The following is a 13,628-nucleotide window of genomic DNA, read 5'->3' on the forward strand; positions in this document are numbered from 1 at the left end:
CTATTTGTTTTCAACTATTGGGTCCTGATGCAGTCATTTTTCTAGGTTTTCTGTGCGACCTGTTGTAACCAAAGATGTAAGCTGCAATATTTGGAAAACAAGGAAGCTCGCGTTTGTGTTGACTGCTATGACACCATCCAGAAAGGTAAGTAATTTAAGAGGGGATAAACTTGCTTTCATTTTAAGATCTTCCCATGAATATTCAGCATTGTTCATGAGTTAGAAATATTATTTTATTGTATCAAATACCTTTTTCCATCTACAGGGAAGATCACTTTGATAAGAGAAATAACATTTCCAGAATCTTCCTCCCCATACCAACTATGGTTTTTTTTTTAAAATGTAACCTTGAAAGGGGGTGATATCGCACAGTACTCTAGGAGCAGTATCAAGGGATTTATTTTTAAAAGAACAGTCAGCATGGTATAACTAGTACAGTGACTCTGTATTCTTGATTTGAATGGCACCCATGTTTCTGCTGCTACCACGTTAATCATAAACTTGATGCTGCTAAGATATTAAATTTGGTAGACATTTGACTTGTCCTACTGATATACCCTCCTCTCAGCTTGCACCTTCTCTCCCAAAGATTGACATCATATACGAGCCTTTGGGTGTGCTTTATAGCTCCTGTTGACTTATGTGGGTACCTGGCTTCCTCTGAAGCTTGAATCTACCTACTGAATAAACAACTGAGATTTAGAGAATAACCTGGCCATCATGCATTGTAATTTGTGTTGAAACAACTTGAATTGTCAAGTGTAAATGGTATGAAGGTAATGGCCCTGATTAAGTTAATAAAGGTAGTGTGACTGAACTGTACCACTTAGTCCCGACTTGCACCACTGATTTTTAAACTAAGTAACTCAATCCTAGCTGGTGTAGCATTTGGGTAACCTGATGGTAGGGGGAGACATAATTCTCTTGGTCCTCATGATTGCTTGATAAATGTATGGAGACCAAGAGAAACTAAAGGGTATCTATTTTGATCAAATAGAACACGAGCACTAATTTAACTAGGCTTGATCATGAAGAAAGATGAATCGGGTAATGTAGTGATGGTTCCCTGGCTATTGAACTGTTAACTGTAGTGCCATTAAAAGGGAATTCAAAATGATGCACACAGGTTCAATGTTTTAGTACAATGGCAACAAAATCCACAATAGATTCTGACTGTTGATTACAAAATTGAAAAGATCACTACAAGGGAAAAAAATCTCTATCTTTTGCAGCTGTTAAAAATATGTATAAGACAGTAATCTGCAAGGAGTGCAATCACAATTTTACATTTTATATATGAAGTAAATGTTGGAGAATAAATGCAGAATTGAGGTGCAGAGGGAATTAAATGTTCTCAAAGTCGCAAAGTTACTACTCAAATATAGAATGCCATCAAGAAGTCTAATGGGCTACTACCCATCATTGCGAGAGCAATTAAATGTAAAAGTCAAGAGATTAGATTAGAAACTGGCTTTCTGAAAGAAGGCAGCAAGTGGTGGTTGATGGAAAATATTCAGCCTGGAGTCCAGTTACTAGTGGTGTGCCACAAGGATCTGTTTTGGGACCACTGCTGTTTGTCATTTTATAAATGACCTAGACACAAACATAGGTGGATGGATTAGTAAATTTGCAGATGACACTAAAGTCGGTGGAGTGGTGGACAGTGAAAAAATGTTACAGGTTGCAGGGGGACTTGGATAAACTGCAGAATTGGGCTGAGAGGTGGCAAATGGAGTTCAATGCAGCTAAATGTGAGGTAATGCACTTTGGGAAGAATAACAGGAAGGCAGAGTACTGGGTCGATGGAAAGATTCTTGGTAGTGTGGATGTGCAGAGGGATCTTGGAGTGTATGTGCATAGATCCTGAAAGTTGCCACCCAGGTGGATAGTGCTGTTAAGAAAGCATACGGTGTGTTAGGTTTTATTAGTAGAGGGATTGAGTTCCGGAACCGCAATATCATGCTGCAACTATACAAAACGCTGGTGCGGTTGCACTTGCAACCAGAACCGTACACAATATTCCCATATTTTGGGAAGGATGTGGAAGCATTGGAAAAGGTGTAGAGGAGATTTACCCAGGATGTTGCCTGGTCTGGAGGGTAGGTCTTATGAGGAAAGGCTGAGAGACTTGAACCTGTTCTCATTGGCAAGAAGAAGAGTAAGAGGGGATTTGATAGAGACATATAAGATGATCAGAGGATTAGATAGGGTAGACAGTGAAAGCCTTTTTCCTAGGATGATGTCAGCTTGTACTACATACAAGCTGACATACCTACAAATTGAGGGGTGATAGATTTAAGACAGATGTCAGAGGCAGATTCTTTATGCAGAGAGCGGTAAGGGTGTGGAATGCCCTACCTGCTAATGTAGTCAACTCAGCCACATTAGGGAGATTTAAACAATCCATAGATAAGCACATGGATGATTTTGGGATAGTACAGGGGGACAAGCTGAGATTAGTTCACAGGTCGGCGCAACATCGAGGACCAAAGGGCCAGTTCTACGCTGTATTGTTCTATGTAGATCATATTTAAGTTATGCATGAGATTGGTGAGGCCTCAGTTCCAATCTTATGGATTTTGCTCCCCTGAAAGAAGAAAGGATGTAAATGCGTTTGAGGTGGTTGGGAGGAAGTTTACGACATTGATAACTGGATTTTTTTGATAGATTTGACAAGCTAAGTCTGTTTTATCTTGAGTTTAGAAGATTGAGGAGTGATTTGATTGAAGCTTGTAAGTTCCTGAATGATCTTGACAATTTGGATATGGAAAGGAAATTTCTTCCTGTCAGTCAGGCCAGAACTAGGATCAGTGTTTTAAAATATGGACTGTCCTTTTGGATAGAAATGAAGTTTTTTTTTGTAATTGTGTGTGCTTCCTATGAGGATAAAATGAGTGACATTTGAGATTTTTAAGAAATTATCTTTTGTTCTATATTAATTGCATTTGAAATATGCATTGACATGTACAATTTAAAAATAATTTGTTGCTTTTGGTAAGAATGGTAAACCAACTTGGTGGAGTTAGTTTCTGTTTCTTTTGGGCTGCGTTTTATGCTCATCACAACGATGAAACTTTTAATGTTTGCTGTTCTTATTTCTCTGAAATTGACGGCAACATCTGGAGACAGCGCATGTATAATTATAAGAGATATGCAGAAGTTGCAGCAGTGAATAATTAGTGCTTTAACTTCCTGCTTTGTCAACAGTTACAATACTTCAGTAAGATTGACCATATCATGCTGAATTGCATCACTCTTGTTGAATTTCTGGAGATACTTTTGATTTTGCACCAGATGTGAATTAACATCAGGATAAGAGAGAAGTTTGTTGCAGAGATAGCAAGACATTTGTGGATACTTTTTGAGGTCTGTGGCAAATGCCTTCACCTCCCTACTGACCATAAAATCTGGGTCTTTGTGTTGATGCAGAAATTGATGACTTCTGCTTGACGTAATGGTATTTGACTTTATTATTTCAGCATCATCTCTTGAGGTTCTTTCTCTCTGTCCAAGTAGTTGATGCATTGAATGATTATCATAGTTAAGTTTTAAATGTAAGGATTTTTTCTGCTAATTTTTTTATTCCATCTCGTGTAAAAGGTATATTTTCCTTAATCCATACATATTATTCCATATGGGACTTCCTCCCAAGCTTGGCGGTACTGGACAGCATCTACATAATACTGCCTAGTGTAAGACTATACCGTGTCATTAATCATCATTTTATTTATGAAGTGTATTTTGTTTTTCTGTAAGCCTTGGGAATTACTGAACAACTCTGAACCTAACACTTCATTTACTGTGATCACTTGACTCATGATCACAATGTCTTGTGATTGAAAATAACAATGGAATAGAATTTGAAAAATTATTTCCAACAAATCTTTCTGAATTGTACTTCATAGACTTTGTCACTATTGATATAAATTACTTGGCATTTTACACACTGAATTTTAAAAAAATAACTGATTTCCATTATTTTAAAGTTGTCTCTAGCTTTCCAGGAAGTGAATTGCTAAGAGACTGAAATGAATTGAGACTAAATTGATGTTTATAGGCTAGTACAACTACTTCGGTTTGTGTGCTTGCCCTGCACTCACCCCCACTCCTATTCTCAATTCCAACATTCTAATGTACAAATTGCAGTGTATGATTTTGATGTTTTCTTATTTCATTTATGGGATGTGGGTTTCTGCAGTTGGGCCACCATTTATTACCTACCTCTAATTAGCGTTGAGAAAGTGGTGTTCTGTCTTAAACGTCTGACTCATTTGGTGTCGGAACACCCACAATGCTGTTAGGTAGGAAACTCCAGGATGTTGACCCAGTCACGCTGAGGTAGGTTCAGATAGTGAGTGTCTGCTGTTGCCCTTTTGTCTTGTGGAGGTCATGGGTTTGAAAGATGCTCTCGAAGGAGCTTTGGTGAATGTCTGCAGTGTGTTTTTTACATGGTACACTGTTATATTTTTGCATCAGTGGTGGAGGAATGAATGTTTTTGATTGTGGTGTCAATGAAGCTGCATGCTTTGTCAGAGATGATGTCAAGCTGCTTGTGTTGCTGGCGTTGCTTTAATCCAGGCAAGTGAGGTGTACGCTGTCACACTTGTGACTTGTGCCTTGCAGATTGTGGACAGGCTTTGAGGAGTCTGGAGGTGAGTTTCTCGCTGATCCTGTGACCGGCTAATGGTATTGAAATGGCGGGTCCGGTTCCATTTCTGATAAAATGGTGAACTCTACACTGGGGATTGAGTGATGGTAATACTATTTAATGCAAAAGTTGATAAGATTATCTCTTACATAGCAACATAAAGGATAGGAGGAAGCAATTCATCACGAACATGGCTGATCTCCAACTCAATAGCCTTACCCTGTTTACTTCCCACAATCTTTGGTCCCATTCGCCCCAAGAACTATGTCTAGCCACCCCTTGAATACATTCAATATTTTGGCATCGACTGCTCCCCATGGTAATGAATTCCACAGGGTCACCACTCTTTGGGTTAAGAAGTGTCTCCTTGTGCACTTTAAATGGTCCACCCCAGATCCTCTGACATTGACCCCAGGTTCTGGATGCACCCATCATCAAGAACATCTCTCCCACCCCCCCCCCCCCCCCCCCCATCTATCCTGTCTAGTCCTGTTAGAATTTTATAAGTCTCCATGAGATACCCGCTTATTCATCTGAACTCCTGTGAAAACGATCCTAACCTAGTCAATCTCTCCTTATACACCAGTCCTGCCATCCCAGGAATCAGCCTGGTAAATCTTTGCTGCACTCCCTCAGGAGCAAGAGCATCCTTCCTCAGAAAAGGAGACCAAAACTGGACACCGTATACTAGCTGTGGCCTCACAAGGCCCTGTATAACTGCAACAACACATCTCTGTACACGAAACCTCTTGCAATGAAGGCCAACATACCATTTGCCTTTTTCACCGCCTGCTGCACCTGCATGTTTACTTTGAGCAACTGGTGCACAAGGACACCCATGCCGTGCTGCTCACACTGATCCCAATTTACAACTATTCAACTATAAATACAGTAATCGGCCTTCTTGCTTTTGCTTCCAAAATGAATAACCTCGCATTTATCCAAATTATACTGCATCTGCCATTGATTTGCCCCAACTCACCCAAATTATCCAGATCATGCTTGTTGGAGATTGCCAACTTGTGTGGTGCAAATGTTATTATTTTTTTAATTCACTCATGGGTCATGGGTGTCTGTGCCTGGCCAGCAGTTATTGCCCATCCCCTTGAATTGAGTGGCTTGCTAAGCCAATCGAAGGAGTTGACAGTCAACTACATTTAGGGGTCTGGAGTTACATATAGGCCAGAGCAGATGAGAATGGCCACTTTACTTCCGTGGACGACGCTAGTGAGGCAGATAGGTTTTTTCCTGACAATCGGCAAGTGTTTCACAGTCTTTAGTAGATTCTTAATTCCAGATTTTTTTATTGGATTCAAATTCCACCATCTGCTGCGACAGGATTCATATTAAAATCCTGGAGTGCTAGTTGAGTTTCTGTATTAATAGCTTGCGATAGTACTCCTTGGGCATCACCTCCTCAAACTTGGATGTTGTCGAAGTGTGATTAGATAAATGTGCATTTTGACATGGACTGCTTCAGTATCTGAAGGGTCAGTTTGATATCGAGTATTGTGCAATCATTGGCTTGCATCCCCATTTCTGGCCTTTGAGGTTGAGGGAAAGTCATTAATGAAGCAGCTGAAAATGATTGAACTTGGGAAGATACCCTGAGGAGTCTCTGTATAGATGTCCCGAAGTTAAGTTGATGTCCAAAAACCACAACCATCTTCCTTTATGACTCCACTCAGTGGAAATTCCCCTGATGCCCATTGAATCTAGCCTTTCTTGGCACCTTGGTGCCACACTCGGTCAAATGCAGCCTTGATGTCTCTCCTCCTGTCTGCGGTTCAACTTCGTTATCGTTTTACAAGAATGTAATGAGGTCAAAAGTTAAGTGGCCCCGGTGGAACCTAAACTGTACATACCATTGGCCAGGTAATTGCTAACCAAGTGCTGCTTGAAAGCACAGTTGATGACCTGTTTCATCCGGCAAGAGAATGGGTTTGAAAAACTCTGATCTCCAGCATCTGCAGTCCTTACTTTCTCCTAAATGTTGATGCTGGGAAATAAAACCTCTGCAAGGCTGATACTGAGCACAACTTGATTTGCATGGCAGAGCAAGTTGCAGATCAAAATTCTTTCAAAACTTCCCATGAATCTCAAGTGCAAATGTAATGCTTTCCATACCAACTATGCTGAGGCCAGAATTAATATCTGGGTATTAATGCTGGGGTCATTTTCTGTCTGGCTTAATTGACCATGTTCAGACTATTTCCAAGTAAGGTCCTCAAGTCAATAGGTTGTAGCAGAGACCAATATTTCCTCTAAGTTACACAAGAGCAGAGCAGATTGTCATTCAGGCAACACAGTGGCTTTTTAAATTAATGCAAATATGCATAGTCCAGAACAAATTAGAGAGTGTTGGTACAAACTTTAATTTCACCACTTTGAAAATGATTTAACCTTAGATTGCAGAGGTGAAAGGTTAACTGCATCAGCCTGTTCTATAGGAATATATTTTGTAGTTATTGCCAATAGTTTACTTAAAAATAATTCATCATTACTTTCTGTAGTGAAACCCAAGGTATTTTTCCTTGGATACCATTTTCATGTTTTAGTTATTTAAAATTTTATTACAGAAGATTTGCATCAGCTAATGAAGGAAAATTGGACCAGTGAATTTTGAAAAGAAAACCTAGAATCATGGAATCCCTACTCTGTGGAAGCAGGCCATTTGGCCCATCGAACTCCCACCGACCTTCTGAAGACCACTTCCCCACCCTATTCTGGTAACCTTGCATTTCCAATGGCTAATCCACCTAGACCGAACATCCCTGGACTCTATGGGAAATGCAGCATATTGAGAGAATCGCATTTTTAACTGAGGGAAATGGCGGTGAGGGAATAATCCAGAGGCCAGATTGGTGTTCTGTGGCGATGTTTAAATTCCACTATGGCAGCTGGTAGAACTTAAATGAATTTGATCTGTATCAGTAATAGTCTCAAGATCATCAATTTTTCTAAAAAAAAAATTCCTCTGGCTTACTAATGTAGGGAAGGAAATATTGGTCTATGTAATCTAAGTAATCTAATCTAAATAAGTAATCTAAGTGGCTCCAGACGCATAGAAATGTACCCAATTCTTAATTACCCTCTGAAATGGTGCGAAAAGGCTATCAGTTAAGAATAGGCATTAAATGCTGGCCTTGCTAGGATTCCATGGAAATAAGTGAGTTTTCTTTTTATTTTGAATTCATGTTATTAAAGCAATTGCCCTAAGAGTGTTTATGTGATTAAATGATGTTCAACTTAGAAATCTGGTACCAATCACAGGAAAGTGGGAAATCAGTAAATGTTGAAACAAAAATATAAATCTGTTCTGTTGAAGACATGTCAAATTCAACATTGACTGTTTCTCTCTTCTCCAATGTTGCCAGACCTGTTTTTTCCAGCATTTTTGATGTTCATTTCGGACTTCTGGCACCTGCAGTATTTTGCTTTTATTCAATTTCTATAGCCTTCTGCAAAAATGATTTTTTTTCTAATCCATCCAAATTTGCAAGGAAGGAATACCAAAGGTGTTTTTCATTCCTGTACCCTCCATGACTAGAAATTGTACTTCATATTGTTTTTGTGCTTATATATGAGAAAGTATGTTGGGGTTTTTAATTCTTTTTCAAAAACCTGGAAAAATAAGGTTTTCCTTAAAATAAGCTCTTTCTACTGAAGATTCCAGGTGAATATATTGTCTGATGAGTATTTTGTTAAAACCAGGAATGTCCCAATTTCTACCTTGCTAATCTCAAACAGGACAGAAATGATATTAGCACCAATTATGTTTTACCATGAAGCAGAGGAAATAATTATGCATTATTCTGTTATTGGCGCAATTGGTGCCTCCTGCAAAATGAATGATAACAGAAAATGTCAAAATGCAATGGTCAACAGCATTTGTATAAGGAGGAGATGGAAAGGGTTATAGTTTTAAGGTCAGTAATCTCTTGCAGAGCCCAGCAATGTGGCTGCTGGATAGTGGCAGATAACTACTGCAATGCTTCCAAAGTTGAGTAGCCTGTCAATTTATCACTTCTTACACCTTGGAACTGAAGTGTCCTGAGGTCACACCTTCATGAGAAGAGAGAAAATTGAGGAAATGCAGAAAAGAAAATTCAACCATATATATTTCCTGAATTCTGGAAGGAAGTGGCTAGGGATAAAATTGGAGCTCATACTTATTCCCCCTTTTGGTACGTATATAGGTTTTGCTTTTCATTTTGTAATCATTGAGCTGAGAAAAAATATTCTGTTCTGCTGTTTATATCATTTGCAAGTTCATGTTTCGTTAGACAATTAATACATTGCTAATAAGTCACAAAATACAATGAAGTGTTCCTGAGAAAAGACACATTCAAGCTTTTTGTCTTGTACTCATCACGATATTCAGAAGAACATCTCTGCAAAGAGGAACAACATGTTATATTGTACGAGAAGTGTGTGCTGTTTGGCAAGTGGACTGTAATTGGAAGAGTCATTTTCATGGAGAATGCACCAATTAGATGATAGCACCCAGGCAGATTGACTCATAATTGAAGGCATTACCCTATTGGGGAATGACTTCCATCTATTTAAAGTTGGAACAGGTGCAATTTATTTACTTGTTTTTTATGCCTACAAAGAGCAGGGACCTGTATATCTTCCAATATAATCTGCTTGACACTGCACGCTCGGGTTACTTCGCAAATGTTATCAAATTGTGTTGAACACTTTTTCGCAAATAGCAGCTGCTTGGGTGCGATCAGCATCATGCCTGTTAAAAACAGCCAAAGGGACAAACTGATATGATCTGTCTCCTTTTGGGACATAAGGCATACATACCTAGCATCAATGCCCTTCTGAAATTCATGTGCCACAGTATTCACTTGTGTGATAGACTTTATGACTTGATAACAGCTGTTAGCAGTGAACATTGCTGTGTTGCTACTGCATTCTAGCAAATTGCTAGCTTTGACTGTTGTTCTAATGTTTGAATAGCTCATTCTTCCAGGGTATTCTGTAGAAGACTGTACACTTTTCTGAGCGAGAGCTGATGGTCGAGAACATAGTCATAGAGACATACAACATGGAAACAGACCCTTTGGTCCAACTAGTCCAACAGGTTTACCAAACTAAACTAGTCCCACTTGCCTGCATTTGGCCATGTCCCTCTAAACCTTTTCTATTCATCTATCTATCGAAGTGTCTTTCAAATTTGTTACTGTACCTGCATTTACCATTTCATCTGGCAGTTCATTCCACATGCAAACCACCCTCTATTTGGAAAAAGTTGTCCCTCCGGTCCCTTTTAAATCTTTCTCCTCTCACCTTAAATAATGTCGCTAGTTTTGAATTTCTTCTCCTTAAGGAAAGGATCTATACCTCTCATGACATTATAAACCTCTATAACGTCACCCCTCAACCTCTTAGGCTCCAGTGCAAAAGTCCCAGCTTATTACACCTCTCCTTATAACTCAAACCCTCCAGTCCTGGCAACGTCCTGGTAAATCTTTTCTGAGCCCCCCCTCCAAGTTCATAATATCCTTCCTATTGTATGGTAATGACTGGACACAGTACTGTTTCAACTGAACAAAATAGGCTCCAACCATCCTCTGGTTCGTTTTTAATGCAATGCCGTGACCAATTAAGTCAATATTGTGACACTGTTAGCTGTCAGTCACCATGAGTTGGTGCGTTCTCCTTGATAATATCTCTACCATTAGAAAATATCTGCCAAACAATCAAATCTAATCTGAAAAGTTTCAATGCATATGGGCCAAGTGTTGGCAAGTGAGACTAGTTTAGTTTAGGAAACATGATCGTCATGGAAAAGTTGGAAAGAAGGGTCTGTTTCCATGTGCACGACTCTAAATCCACTTTCCAACCAGGACATTGTTCTCATACACTATAAAATGGTGTTTATTTTACAATGCTATTCTTAATGTTCTGATGAGTGCAAAATAAAAAGCCTTGACGAAATATCTCCTTTCTGCAATACTCAAGTTCTGAACTATAAAAAAAGGATTAAATTGTACAAAGTAAACTTTGAATAGTGTGACTACATTATAAGCTAATTATGATAGTTTGGTGTTAAAGTGCTGGATGAAAAATGCTAAAGCCTGTGAAAGGTGTTAAGTGAGCTTTTTCAACCAGCATTTTTTAAACCCTTTTTATCAGCTTATTTCTGTTTTGCTTGCTGTGTGTTTCCTTTTTTTAAAAATCAAAGTTAGATTTTGGTGCCATACAAGTAAAGCAAGTCAAATTACCATTGGAGCATAAATAATGTGTATGATTTTTTGATTTTAAATATATTCTGAATTCAACATTAGTTGAGTTAATTAAACCTCAGCTAAGTTATTGATTTAATGTATTAGTATGGATGATGTGGTGATTTTGGGAGCTGTTGGGTAGTTTCAGGTCAACTGTTCATAAACCAGCACATTTTATTTGGTCTTTTGCAGCTCGAGCTTTTAAGACTATGATGAGTCCAACTGGTCCAAGCCCTAACCCTAATATCCCATCAGAATATTGTTCCACAGTTCCTCCTCTGCAACAAGCTCAGGCATCTGGCACCCTCAACTCCCCTCCCCCCACTGTCATGGTACCAGTCTCAGTACTAAAACACCCAAGAAACACAAGCACAGGTATTTGTTGATTTGTTTTAGTTTTTATTAGATTTCACTTCTGTCTGGTAGAAACAGATATTGTGAAAAATTTATGTTTGGTTTTCATTTCACTTGGCTATTGAAAGTACTTTATATTAATTGCGAAAACTTTATTTTTATTTGGGAGTTCAACTAGTCTATTACTGCTTAAGAATGAAACACATTTTCTCTTCTAATTTGCATTACTCTGTCAACTTGAAGTACTCCAGAACAGACCAAGTACAGAGTAAACAATTCACAGGTCTTCCAACATTAGTTTAGTCCCGACCTCAAAAGAATTTCTGGACTACTGGTATGAATTCATACATATTCTCCCCATGTCTGCGTGGGTTTCCACTGGGTGATCCGGTTTCCTCCCACAACCCAAAAATGTGCAGGTTAGGTGAATTGGCCATGATAAATTGCCCGTAGTGTTAGGTGAAGGGGTAAATGTAGGGGAATGGGTCTGGTTGGGTTGCGCTTCGGCGGGTCAGTGTGGACTTGTTGGGCCAAAGGGCCTGTTTCCACACTGTAAGTAATCTAATTGAGACTAAGTAATCTAATCTAATCTAATATCATACACCAGTCATTCCCTATTTGGCAATTTATGGTGTCCTTTGTGTTCATGGTCATAAGGTTTTGAGTTGAGACAGTTCAGTTTATGACCAGTCAGAAATTGTTGCAATCAGTAAAAAGAGGGGAACCTTCATCTAAATGCAGTCAAAGAGTCATAGAGATGTACAACACGGAAACAGACCCTGTGGTCCAACTCATTCATGCTGACCAGATATCCCAACCTAATCATGTCCTGTTTGCTAGCACATGGCCCATATCCCTCAAACCCTTCCTATTCGTATACCCATCCAGATGCCTTTTCAAAGTTGCAATCATAATAGCCTCCACCACTTCCTCTGGCAGCTCGTTCCATACACATACCACCCTCTGCTTGAAAAAGTTGCCCCTTAGGTCTCTTTTATATCTTTCCCCTCTCACCCTAAACCTATGCTGTCTAGTTCTGGACACTCTACCCCAGGTAAAAGACTTTGTCTATTTATCCTATCCATTCCCCTCATGATTTCATAGATTTCTATAAGGTCACCCCTCAGCCTCCAATGCACCATGGGAATGCTCATCTGCAAACTTACTAACTATACCTCCTATGCTCACATCTAAATCATTCAACTAAAGTTCAGTGAGTTTTCAGTCATGGTTTTCTATTGGAGCCCCTTGTTTTAAAGCCTCTTGCTACAATTAGGGTTTGTACCAATATATGAGACTGAATAGGTTGACAATAACCCAAATGGCAATTTTTCAGCGGACAATGGAGAACATTTTACAACGTCCAACCCAGGTCACCATTTATCTAGTTGACATGCTACTAACGGAAGACCAATAAGGAGCACTAAGGACATAGTCCTTAGACTTTTCTCCCAGGCAGGCATACACATTATAAGGGAAAAATGTGTTCTTGGCACCCCAAGTGACTCACTTCGGCTGCAGTGCCAACAAGATTGGGTATACCTATTGAAAGATAAAGTGAGGGTAATCAAAGGTGCCCCAGCTCCTCATGTGCAAAGTTCATACATAACCTGGCCTCCATCCTGGCACCTTGGAAATGGTCACATAGGCAAGCCATCGCTTTCAGAGAAGTGAAGAATTAGCTATCCTCCTCTAAGATGTTGGCACACTGTGATCCCGAGTGAGATCTGGTATTGACATACGATGCCTCCTTGTATGGCATCGGGGTGCTATTAGCTCATAGATGGCCCAATGGAGAGGAATGCACATTAGCATATGCATCCAGGACTTTGAGCGTATTTATGCTCTGCATTAGCCAGATAGAGAAGGAACTTTTTGTGGTCATATTTGGGTTGCTTCTCATAAGAGACCAAAACTAAAATTCCCCCAATGTCTTTTAAGGGAGTAAATACTCTCTTAGATCTACTTAGAGTACAAGGCAGTGTGGCCCATAGCTTCAGGCCAAATTTAGTAATGCACTCTAATACTAAGTGCATAGAAGTATAAGTTAAAACACTGACCGGGAGGCCAAATAGTCAAGCTAGTGGAGTTATTTCAGGCATTTTACTGAGTTGTCTTAATTCTAACCATCTTGCACACAAGGAGGAACTAAATGCACTGTTCACAAAAACCTAAGCCAATTTTAATCCACTTTTAAGTCGCCTACCTTGACATGGTACTGTTTATGTATTTTGTAAATTTTTGACTATCAATAAAGTGAGGGATGCTGATCAATAAAACCTTTGCTTTCATTATTATCATCTGATCAAGGAGCACTCAGTTTCATAGTAATGCGTCTTCTGAAATATCTCTCAAATGCCTCTGTTGAACCAGTGTTTACTTTT

At 39.3% G+C, this 13,628-nt stretch overlaps 1 protein-coding gene across 6 annotated transcripts in view; it reads left to right on the plus strand.

Annotated features, from left to right (window-relative positions):
• LOC122558981 (zinc finger FYVE domain-containing protein 16-like) overlaps nt 1-13,628 on the plus strand; it is a 68,513-nt gene that overhangs the window by 11,407 nt on the left and 43,478 nt on the right. For 5 of the 6 annotated variants that reach the window (XR_006314306.1, XM_043708006.1, XM_043708014.1 and 2 more), the window contains exons 4-5: nt 46-145; nt 11,083-11,265. Coding sequence is in view for 5 of the 6 variants with exons in the window: in XM_043708006.1 (XP_043563941.1) it covers nt 46-145; nt 11,083-11,265 (283 nt within the window). In the remaining variant the exon portion in view is untranslated. The remainder of the gene's footprint in view (nt 1-45; nt 146-11,082; nt 11,266-13,628) is intronic. The other variant, XM_043708040.1, reaches the window with a different exon arrangement.

This window comes from Chiloscyllium plagiosum, chromosome 2 (genome assembly GCF_004010195.1).
Source record: "Chiloscyllium plagiosum isolate BGI_BamShark_2017 chromosome 2, ASM401019v2, whole genome shotgun sequence".
Classification (NCBI taxonomy): Eukaryota; Metazoa; Chordata; class Chondrichthyes; order Orectolobiformes; family Hemiscylliidae; genus Chiloscyllium; species Chiloscyllium plagiosum.